The sequence below is a fragment of the Thunnus thynnus genome, chromosome 9 (assembly GCF_963924715.1).
Source record: "Thunnus thynnus chromosome 9, fThuThy2.1, whole genome shotgun sequence".
NCBI classification, from domain to species: Eukaryota; Metazoa; Chordata; class Actinopteri; order Scombriformes; family Scombridae; genus Thunnus; species Thunnus thynnus.
Genome location: NC_089525.1, coordinates 18,033,485 through 18,055,750, shown reverse-complemented (window position 1 = coordinate 18,055,750; position 22,266 = coordinate 18,033,485). Strand labels below are relative to the sequence as shown.

The window sequence follows — 22,266 nt, the reverse complement described above, 5'->3', positions numbered from 1 at the left end:
AGAGGCAGAGGAGACAACGAAATGCCTCAAAGGGGGCTTAATACAGAAAATGTTTATAATGTTGAATGAAAGATTGCAGCATAAAATGACCAATTAATGTGCATGTGATTCATCAGATCTGCTTGTTGGGGCAGCTGTGGCTCAGAGGTAGTGCAGGTCATCCACTAATTGGAAGATCAGCGGATTGATCGCCAGTTCCCCCAGTCCGCATGTCGAGGTGTCCTTGGGCAAGATAGTGAACCCCAAATTGCTCTTGAAGGCTGTGCCATCAGTGTGTGAGTATATGTGTGTGTGTAAATGAGTATTAGAACTCCTGATGAGCAGGTTGGCACCTTGCATGGCAGCCTCTGCCATCAGTGTATGAATGTGTGTGTGTATGAATGGGTGAATGTTGGCATGTAGTGTTAAGTGCTTTGAATGGGCGGAAGACTCAAAAGGCGCTATATAAATGCAGCCCATTTACCATTTACCATGTTGCATTCATTTCCCTTTATTGATCCAGTTACAAAGGTCAGGTCCCATCACAGTCCCTTCCTGTAATTCGCAGCGTTTATTGTCTAGACAGACAAAACTCAACAAGTCACGCAACATGACTGGCCAGTGGGAAGAACAAAAAAGCATGTTTCATCCCATCCACCAAGAAAACAAAGTATTTGAGATGAAAGAAATCAATACAGCTGGATTAGTACAGTACACTTTTTCCTTGGCTAACATTGGTAGCGGTGACGGATGAGTGTGTTATGACAGTGAAAGGTTATAATTCCTCTTAGAAATAATTGCTGGACACAGATTAAAGTAATGTCTCTGAGAGTAGACTGCAGTAATCAAGCATACAATATGATGGAAGATAAAGCAAGTGAAGAGCCAGACTGTTCCTCCAGGTCAGTGCGTATAAAATACTGTACAATATTATTGCTGCTGGTTTCCTTGGTGATGGATGCTGATGAGCACTGCTTTGATGAAACCAGCGTACTGTACCTTTTTAAAAGAAGCACGGTGAGCAACAACAGCCATATGGTCATTGGTTTTAAGTTTTGTATTTTTTAAGCACTATATTGCTGCGTCCTTCCCTCATTCAAAACACAGCTGTATAATAACATCACAACAGCAGCTTGTCGTAGATTTGATCAGTCAATCCAGTCAGGCCAGAGTGTGTGAGGGTAAAAACAGGCTGGGTACCTTCCGCACCCCTCATCCATCGTTTGTACAATACAACAATTAGAACACAAGCTGTTTTGTGTCCCCTCTCGCTCTCATGTTCAAGGCAAATATTAGAATTGTACAGTATGTGTGAGGACACAGGGAGGTGATCATCTTCTATGTCTCTACACAGAAGGGAATCATCTTTTCATCAGGGGTGTGCTGTTAGTGTGAGGCCCTTATCTGCAGAATGTGCTTGTCTGCTTATGTGTGGTTTTGTTCATCTTTGGGCTATTTCTCTCTTTGAGGTAAAGAGCCTTGTTTTATGCATGCTAGCCTCCATAATGTCTTATCGGGGCCATCAAGATGCGATTATGACAGAGAGATATGGGAGTATTGTAGAAAAGCGTGAAATTGAGTCTTGCCTAAACAGAAAGAAAAAATCATGTCCTGAGTTGCTGATAGTTGGGTAAACCTTTTGTGAACAGTGACAAGGAGACAATACAATTTCAATTCAACCATTTCAGGTAAAGAAATCTCTTTAAAAATTGCTACATTTCTATTCTTGGTGAACTGCAGGGCTATATTGATAACCAAGACAGAGCATGATTACTAAATGGTGCTTTTCACTTCACGTTTTGAATTAAAATAAAATTCTGGTTTATTACAAATTGGGACTTGCTCTATTATTGTATTTTTGGCCATATATTTGCTAAGTTCTAGAGACTCATTAGCACTGCTACAACAACATCCAACCAGCCAACAGTACAACTAGATTATGTATTTAAACTAGATTATCTATTTAAACTAGATTATCTATTTATCTCTGAATAAAGTGAATGTTGGAAAACTATGGTAAGAACCTAGGTCAAAGTAATACTGTAGGAACAGCACCTTAACTGTGATGGATGTTTACAACAGATAGTTTGGCAATAATCTTATACAATATGTTTGGCTAACCTGAAGGTTTAGAGACAGCAAGGTTGCCACACTCCCAGATCTCTTGGTGAATACAGTGTTACAACTGACCAGAATCATGGCCAAAATTACAAAAATTAGACTAAATTTGAAATACACCAGAATTATCCTATAAGTTCACCAAAAGCGAATGGATCCTGGTTCTTCTGTGGGCGACAGATGAGCAGAGGATGGCAGGTTAAGTGGAGGATGAAAAGGGCAGGTAATGGAAGTAAGGAGGGGAGCAGGTATTGGAAGAGGGCTAAAGTGCATTATTATCATTTCCCAGTGAGAGTGCAGTGCGAGGCGGACGTGTGAGTTCATGTGTTAAAATGTTATCAGAGCTCTGTTTCTGGGGGGACTCAAAGTTGATTTCTGGGTCATGTTGAGATCAAAGTTCAGGAATCGGGTTTCAGTTATGGTCCATGTCATCAATAATGGGGGTGTTGTAACTCTGGAACAGAGGCTGCATGAAGAGACCGACTGTCCCGACCACACATACACACACAAAGATCCACAGGAAGAGACGGTCGATCACCATGGCTACGTACTTCCAGTCTTCAATGATCTGCAGGGAGAAAGAGAGAGAAGTTTGATGTTAAATATTACCATTGTTGTGTTTACCTTCCTGAACTAAAGTGAACTGAATTCAATTCAATCTGGTTTCAAAGTTGTTTTTTATATGAATTCTCATCTTTGGTACTTTTTATTTAGTGGCTGAAACAGCAGTGACATAATACTAAGGAGTATGAATTCAAGAAATTCAAGTCACTGAATTAAAGGTTTTGCTCTGAGGGCAGGCACAATGTATCAGAGCTGGGTTTGTTTTTTCCTCATGCTGTGACAAATTTTGCATCTAATCAAATGCAGAAATCAAAGTTAATTTGAGAACTTAGTACAAATGACAATCTTGTGTAATATTTAAAAATATGCATAAAGACAAAGTGACTGAATGTGATACAGACAAGAATGCTCTCACTCCAAAAACAATTTCATAATTCACCAAACACATATGATATAATTACATAATGAAACCCATCACATAACATAGGTGGCTAGAAAACAAACATTTGAAATACAAATAATTAACAATATGTACACAATCAGATATGCACAGATTCCACTGTGACAGTCTACTGAGATGCTAGCAGCTCTGTGAGGCTGTTCTTAGGCACAACAGTTCTTTGAGTTAAATGTAAAGTTAGCATGTTAACATGCTTGCAATGACCATGCTAACATTCTGACATTTAGAGGGTATACAGTTTATCAAGTTCAGTATCTTTGTTTAGCATGTTAGCATGCTTTGTACCAAATTTTAAGGCTATCCATCCAATATTTGTTGAGACATTTCACTCTGAACCATAAATTTGAACCTTTTGGTGGCGCTAAAGGAGAAATCCGTGGTTTAGGATACATTGTCTGGAGCCATGAATGTGTGAATTTATGCCAATCCATCAAGTAAATGTATAATTTTACATAATTGTGGTACGAGATGGGAATTCAAGGGATAGACAAAGTCATGAGAATTCTTCCTCTGGGAACCATGGACAACAGCAGCAAATTTCATGGCAATCAGTATGTTATGTTTTGACTCATACACACTTCAGTGCACACATTCAGTCACTTTTGTCAAACACCTACCCCTTCATCATCATCCTCAGTCTTCATCTTCTCAGCAATGTAGCGCACGCCATCCACTGCATCCTCCACATCAATGTTGCACTTGAGCGTCATCCTCTTCCTGAACTCTGTGTTCTCTGACATGTCGCTGATCTTCCAGCCATAGCGTTTGGCCGACTCCTCATTGACAAAGAAGGATGAGGAGGAATCAGCCATTCCTGCAGAACCTCCAGTCCCCCCATCCGCTCCACGCAGCTTCTGGTCAGAGTACGATCGCTGCTGGTGTTTTTTTCGAAATTTCTCACGGATGTTGGAGCTACCAGGTCTCCGCATGAAGAGGTAGGAAGGGAGTCGGTACAAGAAGATGCGCTTAACCCAAGGAGGCATGGTGTGTGTACTGGGGGACCGATGGTGCACATTAAGGACACAAACGCTGGTGACGATGGAGAAGGTGACCAGCACCATCGTAAACATCAGGTACTTCCCAATCAGAGGCACTGCTAAAGACGTAGGTGGCACAATCTTTGAGATAAGGAGTAAAAACACAGTAAGGGCCAGGAGGACAGAGATGCAGAGGGTCATCTTCTCGCCACAGTCTGACGGGAGGTAGAACACCAGAATAGCCAGAGAGGTGATCAGGATGCAAGGGATGATCAGGTTGATGGTGTAGAACAGAGGTTTTCTCTTGATAATAAAGTCATAGGTGATATCCAGGTATCTGATGTCGTCAGGGTCTTCATTCTTGCGTCCAGGCAGTGAAACAATATCCCACTCACCGCTGGGTTTGAAGTCATCACGACTGGCAAAATCACTGAGGAGGATGAGATCAATTTCAGTGTGGTCGTAGGTCCAGGAGCGGAACTTGAGGGTGCAGTTCTGCTGGTCAAAGGGAAAGTCACGGACTTCGATTTTGCAGGCTGACTTATAGATAGCTGGTGGAAGCCAGGCCACCTCACCATTGTTGGAGACCACAGCATTGGAGTAGAAGGAGACTTCATAGGTCCCATCAGCACTAAGAGCAGGGAAAGGTGGGAGAAAAGCAAAAGAAAGAAGAAAGATAAATGATAACTGTAAAGATTTTGACAAATCTTATTCAAAGATCTCTCACTCATTGAAATACACATCATTATCATCTTCCACATAATATTTACAAATGCAGTAACTCTACAGGGACTGGGTGAGGAGCTCAAACATCTGGAAGTCAAGTCAAGCCAGTTTTATTTATATGGCGCCAAATCACAACATAAGTTATTTCGGGGCACTTTTCACAGAGAGCAGGTCTAGACCGTACTCTTTCATTTACAGAGACCCAACAGGAGCTCTGACTAGAACTACCGCTCCTTTGCATTGAAAGAAGGTAGTTCAAGTTGTTTGGGCATCAGATTAGGATGACTCCTGAATCCTTCCCTGTGGAGGAACAGTATTACAGGCACATCCAACTGAGAAGAGACCCTGGGGCAGGCCCAGAACACACTGGAGGGATTATATATCCCATCTGGCCTGGGAACACCTCAGGGTTCTTTCAGGAGTAGCTGATGGACATGACTGGGAAGAAGAGTGTCTGACCTACTTTATTTAGCCTGCTACCATGGATGGAAGTTTTTTTGGTTGTTTTTTTTTAAAGAAAAAAAAAACATTGTTAAAACAAAAATATTTATAGTTCAGTCAAAGGAACTGTTGAGGAATATTGAGGAATTGACCATTTATAGTAAATGGTTATACAGTTAGATTTGGTGTAAAAGGCTCTTCTCTTTGAGGGAGCTCTCAGATAATCTAAGCAGTGATGAGGATTCTCCTGAGAGAATAAACATACATAAAAACTTCAACAAATTAACGATACAAAGTGGCTGGGGTGGCAGAGGGTGCTGCAGTAGCAAACAGCATTGGCACATGCGTATTAGCAGGGTAATACACTTGCTGTACACTTACATGAATATGATTGGGCATCACTTGTCAGCTGGTAGCCAAGCAGCTGGAGAATGAACCAGCGATCGTGAAGCATGAATGAAGCAGCTGTCGCCAATCAGCCAATGCAAGCACGATTTCAGTGTTCTGCTTGAACTATGAAACCATTACACTGCTCACTAAGGGCATTTCTAAAACTATACTTCGTTCTGGTTCGAATCAGTGGATGAGTTGGAAAATTTGGCACGTTTTCTCTGTGGTTCACTTTCTTCTCACACAAATCCAAGCAAATCAAAATGCATCACTACAAACCATATGAGAATGATCAATCCTCTCATAGGTCAGATCTGCCTGGGGCAGGAGAAAGAACATAATTAGCTCTAGTCCAGGTTGGACCCAATCGGACCGTCATTCACTCTCTGGTTTGCTGCTAGCAACTGATGATTTCAATTATCCAGTGCACTCTGCTATGGGAGCCATTTAGCTCAACCTTCACAGTATGCCTGGTACACCTTGACCAAGACTACATCCACAAAGGGTCTCGGTACAATTGTTTTGGTCCACATTCATCCAATTCAACTGAACTAACCAGTGCAGGTCTGAAAACGCCCCAACAGGCTCTGTACTGTATGTCACTTCTTAAAATATATGTAATAATTTGTCAAATCCATTACAATCTTGAGCTAGTTCATCATCTTAGTGCAACTGAGCATGGATTGAATCTGTTTTGCAGCACTGTCATCAAAAGAAAACATTTATTTGAGTCTAACTGATGGCATGTTGAGAATTTGCTTTCATGATATGTGTGTCTTCAGAGGTGACACATGCAACAGTTATATGTATTGAAAGTTACAGGATGTGTTTATCATCCCTAGGGAAAAGCTCTGTATTGTACTCCTAGCAACATGGCAACAACTGTCCACCCCCCCAAAATGCTGCTGAGACTGACTTTTTTTCTTTATCTCACGAAGGCTGCAGGTGATGCATTATACATAAGTGGCCTATCAATTATAAAGTAGGTCAGGAATCCAGCCATCACACTCAGTCTCTAATGCTTTGGGGCTGGCGTGAATATGCAGACTAATTAAAAATGCAGAGGCCCCACCTGCTTCTGACTGTGCCAGAGACCTTGACATGAAGTCATAAAGTAATGCTGATCATCTCGTATCAATTTGCTTTTTAAGCCAGTAAGGTCTTTAAGCGGTCTTTAGCTGACCAGCAATCTGTGTTCGTAAAAGTTTAATGCCTACAAACCCTGTATAAACGGTGGGATAACACTGCTGACCAAAACAAAAATGTTGCATGTCTGCACATCTGTGGCTGTTAAACCATCTCAGTCAGGTTTAAAGTTCATTCCTGACCATGGAAATAACAATCACACCACCAGTTTAATTTAGTGGCTGTTCTGCAGCTTTTGATCATATCACTTCGTCTTCATCAGCAGATGGAGTTTGATAAGTTACCTTGGAATTGTAGATCTTTCCCTTTTCTGGGCACTTTAAGGACTTCTCAGCCTTCCCAGATAATAGGGTCAAATTTGGACCCTGGATCTGATTGAAAATTGACCTCTGGTTGTCAGATGTTTGGGAAGATGAAGATTAGATGTTTGTCTGATTGTATCATATATATAAAAGTACATTTGGAAAATGTTAATACCATAAATTCTGAGAAGTTGAGTTTCTTGAAATATATTAGCCATTGGGGATTATTTGAGTGTTTTTGTAGACTGCTGATGAAGATCATGTGATATGATTGAACAAAAGCTACTATATGGATCTTGCTTTAATTTGTACCAGTTAATAGTCCAGCTGCTACAGGCTTTTTTAGGCTTTTTCCTTGCTTGCACAGAACTGTGATATCTCTAATCTTTACATTTTGAAAGTGGCTGTTCATATTAATTAGAGTAATTGATGGCTAACTTTCCCTCATTATAAACTGACAAATCAAAGCACCATGTATACAAATTTTGCATAATCACAGCTTAAAATTGTCTCAGTATTCTAGCGCTGATTTTTTTCTAAATGTCATGTTTTTGCATTAGATCTTGCGTTGTGTCTTTGCTTTGTTTACTGAGGGGTAAATAAAATAGCAACAGTTAACAACTATGACACAAGGTGATATACTCATTAGTCCCATGGAACCAAATTGCCTCCAGTTATTGTATACAATTCACCTTAAAGAAACTAGCAGATGGAAAGGAGACCCAGGTGTTGACCTATATGGGCGACAGATGAGGTGAGGCCCAAAAGCCTTCATGTCTGTCAGCTAACACTTCAGTGGCAGCAGGGCTAATTTCCCCTTGAATGAACGTATTACAGCATTGGGATTCTCATGTATTGATTTTCACTGGCAGGCATTTTATACAGCTGCAAGATGATTTTTGATGTTCACACAAAGTGAAGGTCTTCTCAGATCAGTGATTTAAGCACTTGTGCTCAATATGCAAAAACACACAATAATGTGCAGGGACGTTGTCCTGTTGTCCAATGTAACAGTGCTTTTAAGATTGAGCGTGCAGTTGGGGTATTATAGTGCATTGGCTTCTATTAAAAAAGATCAATAGTTAAGGCTGTAATGTGACTGTATTGTTTTAATGTACATATCCAGCTCTATAGTGTGAAATGCAGCTGAACTGTGTCAGAAACTGAAACATTTTTACTGTCTATGTAGCTTGTATGTGCTCAAATGTTCAAATGTAAGGTGTGAAGAGGAAGAAAACCCAACAGATATGGAAGAAATCTAATCACAGCTGCATAATAAATGTTCACTGGTAGCCTCATTTTGGTCAGATTTATTATAAACTGAAATGGAAAGCTAAAGATTATAGAGTTTCTGTGAATAAGTATTTTCAGTCCTAAAAGGTGACCAAATAAGAAGTCATTCAAAAAAAAGTCAAATCCTTCATAATGGATCTACAATCACCCTGTTTCTTTTGCCTTACCTGCAGACTTCATCATTAATTCAGTCTCTCCCCATCTCTTTTTCTCTGTAATCTCTCATCCCTTAAAAGACCACTCATCATCATGAGACTATCTGCAGACACCTCTAACAGTGTTAACATTGTTTTTTTATTGTATTCAATTTTCTAAAAAAGGTGACAAGTGGGATAAAAAGGAGAGATAAGAGGATAGGAAGCGTAAGAGGATATGAAAAACATTTTAGAAAAATGGGCTTTTGTAACTATTTGAATAAGTTGCTCTTTGTTGTCTGATCCTCTTTTAATCACTTAGTTTTACAGCTATACATGCACACACACACTCACATAAGCAGCCTTACTTGTTGTAGAGGACAATGTCTGGCAGCCAGATGTGTTGTGACGGGAGGCGGATTTTCTTGATTCCCTCGTACTCATCAGGGTCCCACATTAATCTGTAGTCATTCCATACCTGATGAGGATAAATGAAAATACAATACATGCATCAAAAATCACCAAAGCTGATATGAAGAATACACACAAAATTGCACGCACAGATACGAACCAGCTGTTCGCTGACATATTTGTTCTACATGCCATGAGCTGAACGCATCAGCGAACCAGCAACATTTTCACCAAAACCTCTGCATATTCAACCTGTCCCTCAAAAAGACGCAGATACATGATGGTGTATCTTTATATATTTTTGTGTGTGTGCACTAATGATTAATACGAGTCAGACACTTATTGAGCCACTAAGAGGTCGTGTTTTGACATGGCCTGACCTCACAAACATAAACACACATCGAAAGAAGAACAAAAGGTCAAGCAGGGACACAAACCTGAGTGAGCCAACAGTTGGTGGTCATGATCTGCTCCCTCTCATTCTGAAACACACACAGACAGAAGGTTTATACATACAGGATGTGGATGGCTAAAAAATGGCTCCAGTATTTAGGCAGCGGCTGAACTCACTCCTGTCAGTAGAAATAATCTCCACCATCTGTGTTCTTGAATTATCTTAAATTAGTAGAATATGCCTCTATGAGTCTGAACGTGGATTTGGATTTGTGTGTGTATGCGTTTCCTCACCACGTTGATCAGCTGGGCGAGGGACACCTGGATGTAAATGGTGACCTGCTGGCTGTTGTTGACAGCTGGTCTGATCAGCTTGTTGTAGCGCTCTGATGACAATAGGTGACTCACCAGCCGCTCCTCCACCTCTGCACACAAGGCAGCTGCACACATACAGAACAATACAGAGTAAGAAACCAGCTACGCACAATGGACCAGGACCAGTAACATGTACTTTATGTCCTTGGTGTGGTCAAGTGAGATAATGCAGACAAGATGAAATATGGTTCTTGCAAAAGCTTGAGACAGATTTCAGTTTTACACTCTTTTTTTTTGTAACCACACCAACAATGTACATTGGGCCAACACGTGACGGGGGTGGGGAGGGGGGAGATGTACCATGGAGAGCCTGCCTGTTGGAATGAAAACCTGTTGTTTCTCCGTGGCAAATGTTTGGCTAGCCTATGTCCAACACTTCTGTCCAATGAGATTCACGTTATTGACATTGTTATTGCATATCGACAGACAGTAATTAGGAGCTTGTTAATGAAGCACCAAAAATATGTAACACCTTAAAATAACTAATTTAGGCTTAATTTTGATTTAAGGATAGCAATGGGGGAAACAATCTTAGAATGCAATAACAAAAGCATTACTCAGTCATCCTAAATGCTGACACCACATGAATGCAGCATTTATCTTGACGTGACCATGGATGGATGTTTGAAACTTGAGGATGGGCCAAATTTTTCACTCGTCCATCACATTTCATGATATAGTACATCTAAAAGGAAATTAGCATCCTAACATAATAATGTTACATTATATTATGTTCCACTAACAGTAACACGCTAAATATATTATCTTGCTAACCTGAGGCATATTAAAGTACTAAACACTTAATCTTAAACATTAGCATTTCACAATTAACATGTTAACATACTATCATTAGCATATTAAATGTTCCCTTGTTTTTTCCCCTTCCTGAAGTGCTTCCTAAAGCAATAAATGTGTCCAATTCACACAATGTGACATTGCACAGGTGAGATGCTGTGTGTGCTATAAAAAGCCAATCTCCTACTCCCGTCTGTTCTATTAGCACATCACCTTAAGGCCTTAAAACTGGAAAATGTTTGTGAGACTGTGTGTCCATATTTTAAGCTAAATGAGCATCTACTGCTTCATTTTAAAATCTGAAAACAACAAAAAACCACTACTTTGTTAGCATCAAACAGCAACATATCCCACATCTCTCCCATCTCCACTGTCAAAGCCTCATGGAGATCTCATACAGTAAATCCAACTTATTCTATTTCATAAGGCCAAAATATCCTCTGGCTGTTATGTAATCTCATTCTGTTGGACGCCATACCAAAAATGTCAAACCACAGCCTGTAAAAAAATATTCCAGCTCTCTGATTTTGACTTCCTTAATTTCATCATCTCAGTGGAGTGAGTGTTGAGACGATGCACTCGTATCAGACTAACATGGGGTGTTGAGGGTACCTCACATTGCATAATGTGTGTGTCTCAAATGATTAGATATGGTGACTAAACACCTGGGGCCACATGAAAAGGGAGGTCTCCCACTGACTCAATTTGATCGTACAGATGTGCGTAGGTAGAAGTCCATGTCAGAGCAGCTGTTTATAAATCAGTTGTGACCTTGTGTTCAACTTTCCAGCTTTACAGTCTGATGGGATGGATCATATCTGAAGGAGATATCACAATTTTACAATTTTAGACACCGTACTGTATGTTTGAGTGCAGTTGAAAAAGTTAACATGTCAAAAATGTCAAAAATAATTGCACAATTAAATAGTGAACACCTTAAGGCTTGACAAGGACTAGAGAACCATTGGAAGGTTTGTGCAGCGCCAAAAGATGCATGTTGGCATTTAATCTGCACTTGCAAACAGAAGTTAAAGTTTGGTGTAGCTAGAGAATCTTATTAACTTCATTAACCTTATTTTGAGCATTACGTCGTACTTTGTTGCCTAGGCATGTGCACAGATAGACCTCAAAGGGGGCTCGAGCGCCTGCCCGTTTGGCCCCTAGAGAGAAAGTGCCCTTTTTCTGGGGTTTCTGGGGTATTTTTAATAAATCAATAAATAAATTCCTTTTACATCCAGCGTGACACAACAATATATTCAGTACCTCATCTTGTTTCTGAGTGTAACTGACAGAGAATTTATATAAGTATATGTTAGTATAGTTTACCACAAGGTAAAATGACTGTAGTTGACAGAACTCAGTAGCGTGGAACTAATGTTCAGGGGGTATTATACTATTAGTATATACTATATACTGCATACTCTTATATTATGTACTATATACTATTATTGTCATTGCACATCTGATGCAAAGCGGGTATGGATCCTGTCATGCAACACATTTCTCCAAGTTGTTTAAGTTAGGTATAAAGTTGTGAAAAATGTATGCATCTTTATCCACCACGAGCTACAAGATATCAACGATATGATACACATAAGAAATATGACGAAATTAAGGATGTTTCCCTCCTTCTGCAACAAGCAGCCAATGAGGTGCATTCAGTGTCAATCTGAGTTTTTAGTGTCAAATTGATCTGCATTAACTATAGTCAGCAGTGATGTTGTCATTGTGTTTGTGTTGCTAATGTCAGACATTAAAGTAACGTCTAATATATGATTATATGTACAGTAAGCATACATTTTCCTTTCTTTGTATTTTATGTCTTTATGTTTGCTCAACAGGTGAATATTTGTACAAGGACAGTACATGAATGTTGAATGTTAACTGTGCACTAAATGTCATTATATATTTAAGCAAATAGTTAAGCACTTTTTTTTAGTATTTTTTCAGTATTTTTGGAGGGAGAGACAGAAAGGATGAAAGAATGTTAACTGTTAAAATCTTTTATAAACCAGTTTCTAATACACCTCATCTAAAGCTTATGTGTTGCTTTTTAGAACTGTGGCTTAAGTGCATGATGTCTTCCAAGCCTCAGTATTATGATATGTTATGTGAAACATATTAAACAAATTTGTTGGCACATAGAAATAGTATCTTAGCCATACAATATCAGCATCCTCTTATTGTCTGTTATTAATGAAGTAGTTACGCCTTCTGTGGAGAGGTAGTAAGAGGCGAGAGAGGCAGCCATGCAGCCAGAGGAAGTGCATCTTCGTCAGCAGTAGAGCTTCTGCAAGTGAGGATGTCAGTCAGAGGGCTACAGTAGGTAAGAGTTGGGCTGGTTAACATGTGAGGAGAATTTACTGAAAATACACTTAATTTCTTTGAATGTATCATTAATTAACTGTCATGTAGCAGTGTTTGAACCAATCTCAGTCCTGGGTTTGTTTTAAATACATACATTTTAATATCTCTTTAACAGTGTTGCAAAAGTAGTCATTCCAGGCATATACATATGTAATTATTTGCAAAAAATCGCCTTTTAAGAATTTGGGCACCTGCCCCTCTAACATCCTCTTCATGTCCTTGTTGTGGCCTGTATGGTAATTCAGAGCTCTTGCAGAAATCAATAGAGGAAATGAAACAAAAACAGACTCAACCGGCTACTTTGCCAGCTTCCTGATCACTGCAGACCTACTCTGGATTATCAGTATAGTTGAATGAGATCATAATGGGAAAACAAACACATTAACAGAGGCAAACACACATGCCCAGAGCAGCAGTAAGTTGGTGAAGCGATGTTTAAATCTCGTGCTATAAGGTCTCACCAAATTGGTACTGCAATGTAGCATGCTGCACATGCTCAGATGTAATGAGTGTGTAATGAGAGTAATGAGAGTATGCGTGTGTGTGTGTATGCATGCTCACAAACAGATCAGATGTAATTGTGTACTTAGCAACAGTCCAACACATAAATACATACACAAATACGGTATACCTACCTACTTCAAAGCCAGGCTCACTAGTAGACACACACACTGTTTGTTCCTATACAATGAATATATTACATGTTGACAATGCACGCAATATCCAGTTCATATGACGATAATGAGTCACATTTGAGCAGACACACACATACACACACACACACACACAAAGAGTCACCGCAGGGCTGATTTCACTAATCAACACAGAACAATGTCTGACTGGGTCACAGAGCTTCAGTGATAGTGGGTTTAAAACACTCTGCTAGCCTTTCATACATTTTAAACTTGTGAAAAAAAAGTCCTTTCTTTTGGCCAATTAAAACTTTCATTTAAAACAGTCGGCAGGACAACTGACACTAAACATCAAAGGCTCTTCACAGCCATGTTTGCTCTCTATAGAGGGAGGGTTCTTAAGGATGACTGAATATTTGCTGTCTCTCTGAGAGGGTGAACATTCGGTAAATGGAAAAGCCTTTTGTTCCGTTCTATTCTGTTTTTGTAATGTTTTGTTTTATTTGTTTTTATGTCCCTGGGTTTCTGGAAGGCATTTTGTGACAGCCTTTTTTGTAATAAATAAACCTTTCTTGGCATGACTGTTGGCTGTGGCTTTCCAGCATGCAGGACAGTATGAACCGGAGGATGATGATAACAGTAAGGAAAAGACAGATAAGAGGTCAACACTGTGTATATCTCGACCAAAAGCACTAAGCCTCCATCTTCAAAAAGTATGTTATTTAAGTTATCTTACTGAACTTTAGTAATATAACTTAAGTTCTGCTTTTATCTTTAACACTGTGGCTCAAGAGGTAGAGCAGGTCCTCCAGTCCGCATGTCGAAGTGTCCTTGGGCCAGATACTGAACCCCAAATTGCTCCTGAAGGCTGTGCTATCGGTGTGTGAGTGTGCATGTGTATGTACATTAGAACTCTTGATGAGCAGGTTGGCACTTCGCATGGCAGCCTCTGCTATCAGTGTATGTGTGTGTGAATGGGTGAATGTTAGCATGTAGTGTAAAGCACTTTAAGTGGTCGGAAGACTAGAAAGGAGCTACATAAATGCAGCTCATTTACTTTACATCTGTCATGGCAGCAGCCAATTAATATTTTTTTCTTTTTTTTCCCTGTGTTGTCAGTCTTATAGTCATTAACATTTCCTGTCATTTCATACCCTCCAGTGTATTCCTGTCAGTTTTTATCACCTGAGCTCCACATCCCCTCTGCTCCCACATCTGCTCCCATCTTCAGCATTTGATCAATCCTATACACACACACTAGTAGCAGTGGGCAGCCGCAGTGCAGTGCCCGTGGACCAACTCCCTGGTCAGGGGCACTGACAAGAGTATTAACCCTTACATACATGTCTTTGATGATGGGAGGAAACCAGAGCACCCTGCGGAAACCCACACAAACATGGGAAGAACATGCAAAATCCACACAGAAAGGACCTGGGACAGCCAGGGTTCGAACCCGGGACCTTCTTGCTGTGAAGCAACAGTGTTAACCATGTTGCCCAATTAGTCATCAGCTCCGCAATGTACAGTGTGCATACCTGCCATTTTGGACCAGTACGCTCTCCTGTTATCTGCTCTGTGGCTGCCTTGTTTTCTTTTTTTTTTACACTTGCCCTTTTACCCTTTTGGACCTTTGCTTGCCTGTTTATGCCTCTTTGGACATGTTTGCCTGTTCTGACTGCCTGTCTGATACCAAATTTGACTTAAATCAAAGAGCCAGTTAACTTTGCTTTGAGTCTGCACCCTGCTTACCTGAGTTGTTCCAAATATCAGTAACAAACACCAAAATACACCATCATCACTCAGGGATTAGAGCCATAATTTTAAATGATGTTTCGCAATGTTTTGCTGTTCATCCAAAAGGCTCCTTCAGTTAAGAACTAAAATTTTAGTTTTAGCTTTCTCCATACATCCAACCACCTGAATGATTGAGAAGAATCTTCACAGATGATTCACTAGATATTCATCCACTCACCAAAGAGATCAGGATTGACCTTGATGTTTTGTCTAAACATCTGTCAGGAACATACTGTATCTTCAAAATGTTTTCATGAAGTTTTGTGTACAGTTTAAGCCTCAAACTGACAGACTTCATCTTGCAAGCTTGCTTTTAGCGATGAGATTTACAGCTGGAGACAAACATTCGTGATTCTGAAGTGAAGTGACGACTCAGCGAATGGAGCGTTCATCCAGTGTGGTGTAGGAAGAGTTCATGCTGACCTCTCAGTGATGGAGAAAACTGTTATTCATCAACTGTGCAGCCGGTGATGTCTGCTTCTAGTTATTTGTTTTGAACCGGCAAAAACCTAATTAGATTTTGGAGGTGCTCTGGTTCTGAGAAATCTGCCCATAGACAGTTCATCTTTAGTGAAAGGAAAGATGTTGCTGGTTGATATGTTTGGATGTAATAGTCTGCATCCTCGAACTGCCTTCAGGTCTTTAAGCTGGAGAGTTTGACACTGTCCAAACCCAGAATTTTGTGCAAAGTCAAACATACTCATACAGCTCTGCCAACACTTTTGATCTGACATCAGCAATGTACATGTGTCCTGACATCTGAAAACTGTGCAGTTAGCAGCTTTGGACAACTGTGAATATTGTCTCAGTATTTATTCTGGCACTTTATTTACACTGTTTTGTAGCAGCGATGCCATCTGTGGTATCAATATATACTCGTGATAAAAATGTTTTCTGATATATGTCAGGATCAACCTGAAAAGAAGAGGCACTGTACTTTCAAGAGGTATGTGCTACACTTGGTCACTCTGCATTAACCTCCAGCAGGCCTCCATCTGAGGAAGAGACGGGAGAAGTGTCCAACATCTGAGCAACCATGACATGACACTAAACCCTGAGGGTAAATGTCCTGAGAGACACAGAGCTCTGTCTGTCAGGATTAGACCAAGAGGAGAGACAGAGACACATGAGAGGTGAAGAGGACAATAGAGCGCACACGCACATCACAAAAACAAACAACAGCAACATCAAGGAGTGTGAGACAGAACAATTCCCAGATTACTATAATCATCTGATAAAATGAAGGCGGATCATGCCGTATTACGGTAGTGATTGGGAAGCCACAGTGATTCATGGGATCACAGCCTGGCAATAATAAGTCGTTTATATGCAATAAGGGTGCAAATTGCTGCATAATGGCATGCATTATTCTTCTACTAATTAAAAGCAACTGGTGTGGTTTTGAGATTTTGGCTTCCTGGGAGTTGAGACCACACTTTCTATAAATCCTGTTGGGTTTCCTCTTTGTGTTCCTTTCAGCTTTTTATTTGTCATTGTGCTTTGGTTAATTGGATTAAGGCTTTGTTAAAAAGCAAGAGCTGTTACACCAAGGAGCAGAGTCATAAACAGATGAGGGGCCATAACACGTAGAGGATTCTGAGGAACCTGTTGAAGAAGTTATTGAACTATAATCATTATCTGTGCTGCTAAAATGAAACAAAAGGAATCAGTGGGAAAATTTACTCTCATTACACTATAATTAAGGGAGCAATACACTGATTTCTCATATAAAGGTCAGTTTACTTGTCATGAGGAGCACTGCTCAGCCTGTGAAAACAGTTGTCTGATGTCTTCTGAGAAAATAATCTTGATGATGTTGTCATGGCTTCAATTGTTTGGTTTTTATTAAGAAAAACTAAATCACATCCAGTATAGCATTTCAAATTATAACATATCAAAAACACCTTCAACCCAAGATCTCAGCATGATAATGTTCCTCAGAAAAACACATTCTGCTACTAAACTGGCCACTGCTTAATTTTGGCTAACTTCACAAACAGTGATATTTTTATTATAATTGTTCTCAAATCATACTGAGCTGGACTGAAATGTTTGTTTCTCTAACCCCTGAGCAGTTTTAACACTCCTTTTGTTATTAAACATTTAATTACATTCAGAACATTCTTGAACTATAGAACAATTAGTGGCAATTAGCTGAAAGAGTAAAACTGAAGATGTCATTAGCTGTAGACAAAGATTCAACATGCACATATGTACTGTACACATGCACAGAAAGAAGAGTTTTGCGCAAAATCTATGAAATGAAATGATTGCTGTTTGGTGGCTGAATAAATCAAGTTAACATTTGAAACACACATTTTTAAAAGTTGCTGCTGACGCAGCTTCAGCCTTTGCTTTTCTCTGTTTGCTCTACAAGAAATAAGAGACGTCATATTGCCTTATAAATGTACAGGGGGAAGCATAAAAATAAAACCAGCACAAAAAAAAGACTGTGAAAGACAAATGACTTCATGTGACTAGTGGAGAGGCCCGAGGATGATGAAGAAGCACAGTATGGACTGTATAAAGTGATGTGAGGTACTGGGTTTGAGAGAAAACGCTAAAACAGTAGATGAGGCTAAAATGAGATGTGTATGAGGTTGATGTAAGTAGAGACGGAGCATTAGGGAGTCTACCAGCAGGTCTCATCACACATGTATGCACACACACACACATACACACTCGTGTCCGCCTCACTGCACTCTCCACACCTCAATAATTCATCGCCGCTAAAATAAAAATGCCATCATCTCACAAGCACAGAGACTCAAACACAATCGAAGATTATTCTCCTAGTCTTTCTCGGCCAGTTGAAATCAACACATAGTCTCCATCACAACATACAGAATGTGTAAAACAACAACAAAAAAAAAAACTCTCATTGTTTGGGTGATGCGGATGAATGGACAGGCTGTGCCATCAGTGCAGAGTACGGAGAGAAAATGCACCCAAAATCTGCATCCTGTAGGTTGTTTTTTAGGGTAGTGAGGTTCACAAAGTAAATTATTCAGTGTCTTACCATCTGGGGTGTCCTTTCTGAGGCCAAAACAATTTAGGCTTCAGCTGTCTTTGACTTTGCTCAGTATACTGCCCAAGTCAGTCATGTTTTAAAGACACCCACATGCCATTCATATACATTCACAGCCACATGGTCAAGCTCCGTCTAAATATTTGGCATTGTTCACAAAAACTTTCAGGCAGTAGATATGCATCTGAGAGTTTTTGTGCTGTTTGGTGTCTCACGGGGTTTGTGTTGGTTGTTTGGCTCTAACTTTTTATCTTCACAGATAATCCTTATGTCTGTTAGGATAAAATCAACCATTCTTTTATCTGTCACAACCCCTCCCTCGTGTCTTTCTGTCCCGCTTTGCTCCTTTCTTCTCACTAGTGACAGGAACATGTGCAGGATGAGAACAGAAGAAAAACAATGGCAAATGGCTTCCCTCTGTGCCACTCTTATGTTTAACCACTTAGAGTGCACCAGTTTCCTCTAAGTAAATGTACACCTGATGCATCCCACTCTTGCATTCTTCTCTTCATCTGCGTCTGTCTGTCTCTCACTCGAAGAGCAGCAACATCCAATCAAGTGCGCCAGCCCAGTGAATAATAGTTTACTATGATGGGCTGACTCACTGATGACATGCTTTCTTGACTGAACACACATGTGCAGTTCTGAGAAAGCTGGTTTTAAAATTGTGAGACCAAACAGCAGTAGCCTGAGAATAACACCAGGCTAACACTTAGAGCCGCAGATTTCCGCCCACCCACACAGAAAGTTTCACCCAGGGGCAACAGAGTCGCAGAGTCAGGGCTGTGTGAGGGTTTCGTGCAACATGCTAAATGCAGATAGCATGTGACACCCCCTCACCCCCACCCACCCCCCTCTTGCACTCCTAGGCATTGTGTAAGTGTTTAATGAGCAAAACATCTAATCTGGGATAGCTGTAGTACACATTAACGCATTTATACGGCATGCAGCTGATACTGAAAGAATACATGCAAGCAAAGTGGCTGCCTGGATTTTTACTGTAGCAGCCAGGGTGACGTTTGATAGGAGTGACAGAACTACAGTCATGCAATGCCTCTATTCTGGATCTGTTAGGCAAAAAGTGGCATAAAGGGGTCAAGGAAAGGGGTAGCAAGGAAGGAAGGAGGTAGTGGGGACAATAGGAAGAAGACTCACACTGGAGTACTTGATGTTGAAAGCAAATGTGCTCAAAGTTGCTCATAAAGTGTTTGTTTTGGGTTTTATTAATAAAAGTCTCTGGGAGTATACTGCATTGCACTGCAGGCAAACAAGTACAAGTAAAAACTGACCTTCATCTGCATAACACCACCTCTCACTCCCAATGTTTATGCCTGCTCTATTATAATAAAACATGTTTAATTAATAATTACCCGCTTTGTTTTATAGTTACAGATAAATTACTTTTTTTCTCTTTTTGAAAGCAACAAAGCTGCATAAAATACTCCAAAAATGAGGCTGACTTTCTTTTGAACTGACTGGGTCATTTTATCCTGGAAGTTTTTACTAGAACCATATTTCTATTATCTGCACACAACATGTCTTTATTTCTAATGGAAACATGTCCAGGTTAGGCTGCTGGGGATACAAGTATCAGTGCTTTGATCTATACTGAACTAGATGAAATTGTGTTCAATTGTAGTGTTAAATAGAGTTTGTTTTGAACTGACGGCCTGTAGGGCAATTTTGCAAAGGTTTTTGTTTTCCTCATACTGTAATCTTTTTAATTGTCTACTGGCTAATTGGAACAACCTGAGTTCATTAAACCTAAATAGGACTAATGATCACGTTTCCGTTGTATGTCCAGATTTGCTATGGCAGAGAAAAACTTTCTAAAATCTATTTATTTTCACTGAAGGAAGCAGTGACATTGGGTCCTGGGTTTGCCCTGTTGAGTGCCACAGCAGATCATGCACTGACACAGTGAGATCCCATTACAGCACCATGGACAGCTCCTGAGTGGGATGCCCCTCCAGTGCCTGATTCTGAGCCTGGTTCAGGACCACGGACAGCTCCTCATATATTAAACTGCTTCATTTAATGGAAACAAAAGAGAAAAAGGCTCCCACATCTTCTGATAGAAGTTATGGTTTTCTGAAAGGATTCAGTCCATTTAGCTCCGACTGTAATTAACATCAGAGGGCCTTGGCACATCCTGCAGGTCATTAGGCACGATGTGGGCCACAGAATACCATTATGAGATTTCATCAAGTAGATTTAAACGCCCATGTGTGTCCGCATTTAGAGCTCGGTGAGTCATGAGAAGACCACAGTCCTAAATGGTTTAAAATTATATAGTTAATGAATTTGTTGTTTAAATGACAGGCAAACTTCTCAAATCTCACACTCGTGTGCATTTAAACCAATGTCATTATGACTTCGTGGGTTTGTTGTGCAAAGACAGGCAAGTTAGTAATTGAGGCGTGCTGAAAAATCACGTGCCAAAGCAATCTGACGCACGGAAACGCCACTACTTTTCCCCACTGGCCTGTTTTCCGGTATCCCGTGTTAAGCTAAAACATTTCCCAAAATTCAATTAAAGATATTGACAGATGAGATTAAGCTTCTGCCTAAAGGAGTGGCACTGAGTTGCAAATGTCACATGTCATATTAAATTAGATTTCTGATATTTCATTTCAAGATAGACTCCACTGTACTATTAATTGGCATGGGTAGCCCATTTAGGTAGTGCTATTTCACAACAGACGCCTCAAAACAATGTGATCCTATCTTTGGCTGAAGCTCCATACGCAAAGTACAAGCCCCACTGTCCCGTCCCGTTCCGGGAGGATTTGAAAGGATTACTCACTTGCCACGGTGAGAACCAGAAGAGCCAACGCTGCTTTCACCGGGGCTGCCATCGCTTCCTCCCCTCCAGTGCGACAAACACACGAAAACTTGCAGATGAAGAGTCTTTCTTGCTTGCGTTTCTTTCTTTTCTGCTTTGTGTGTGAAGTAAGTAAGTAAAGAGTGAAATAAAAAGAAAAAAAGAGGTTGGTTATAGCGGTTTCATTGCAAGGGATTCCTCAGATAACGACCGGTAGCTGCGGCTTGGAGGCATGGAGAGGAGCTCTGACTGCTGTCTGAGCCGAGAGAGATGAGGAGGAAGGATGCTTTCTGCCAGAGCGCACCGACTCCACCGCTGGTCCTGGAGCTGTGATTGTGCGCAGCGGAAACCGGCTGCAGAGAACACAGTCGCCCTTACTTCTTCTTCTTCCTCTTCTTCTTGAGCGATGCAAACGACGTTTTCTTCGGGAATACGAGGTCAGGAGCTAGTGAGGATACGCCAGTCCTGTTATCGCCGAAGCGGCCATTCTTCAGATAAAAGATTTAAGCGCCCCGGTCCTCACACTGCCCTGCCCGCACAGTGCGCTCCCCAGTCGGGCGTCAGTTTCATTCTCTGCCGTCTTGATCGACAGAGTTTGACATCTGTGACAACAAACAGGATGCGATAACAGTTAGAAATCCCCCTCAGGGAAGGCACTTAATACCCATCAGCCACTGAAACCGACTTTATCTTCTCCAATCAAACGAATGCCTTCATTGAAAATGCACTTTAAGTTAATTAAAACACACTTTAAAGGCGCTCAGAAGGGAGCAGCTACAGGAAATTGAAGTTTTGTTTAAGCTGTGGCTAAAACTACAAACAAGAAAACTTTCTCTTTAGGTTCTGTAATCTGTTAAATTATGAGAAAATAAATGAAAAGACTGAAGCTGTGTGGAAGCAGGTCTTCAGTAAAGGCCTTATTTGCATTAAGCACATTGTGGTTGCAGTTGTGGCAAGGAGTCCTTCCCTCACAGAGGCTGGTCAGGGTGTGGGAGCGGTGAGGGGGTCATGACGTGTGAAAACCTTTAGGTCTTGGCAGCCATTTGAAATAAAAAGAATGCAGCAAATGTGATATTTTATTGATCGCTGTGGGGCAATTGTCCTCCTCTCCACAGGG

At 40.5% G+C, this 22,266-nt stretch overlaps 1 protein-coding gene across 1 annotated transcript; it reads right to left on the bottom strand.

Annotated features, from left to right (window-relative positions):
* Nucleotides 1–531: 531 nt before the first annotated feature.
* LOC137189494 (neuronal acetylcholine receptor subunit beta-2-like) lies at nt 532–21,693 on the bottom strand. Its single transcript, XM_067599397.1, has 6 exons — nt 21,132–21,693; nt 9,629–9,774; nt 9,379–9,423; nt 8,899–9,008; nt 3,739–4,729; nt 532–2,665 (listed from the first exon to the last, which is right to left on the bottom strand). The coding sequence occupies exons 1-6, from the start codon at nt 21,181–21,183 to the stop codon at nt 2,510–2,512; spliced, it is 1,500 nt and encodes a 499-aa protein (XP_067455498.1). The 5' UTR covers nt 21,184–21,693; the 3' UTR covers nt 532–2,509.
* Nucleotides 21,694–22,266: the final 573 nt, after the last annotated feature.

Bases quoted from the DNA above. Each gene is read 5' to 3' on its own strand.
- LOC137189494 (XM_067599397.1), bottom strand. From the start codon at position 21,183: ATGGCAGCCCCGGTGAAAGCAGCGTTGGCTCTTCTGGTTCTCACCGTG. The intron at 9,009-9,378 runs GTTTGTGTCCCT...TATCCTCATCAG, and splicing joins CCAACTGTTGGCTCACTCAG to GTATGGAATGACTACAGATT. The intron at 2,666-3,738 runs GTAGGTGTTTGA...TTCTCCCTGCAG, and splicing joins CTGAGGATGATGATGAAGGG to ATCATTGAAGACTGGAAGTA.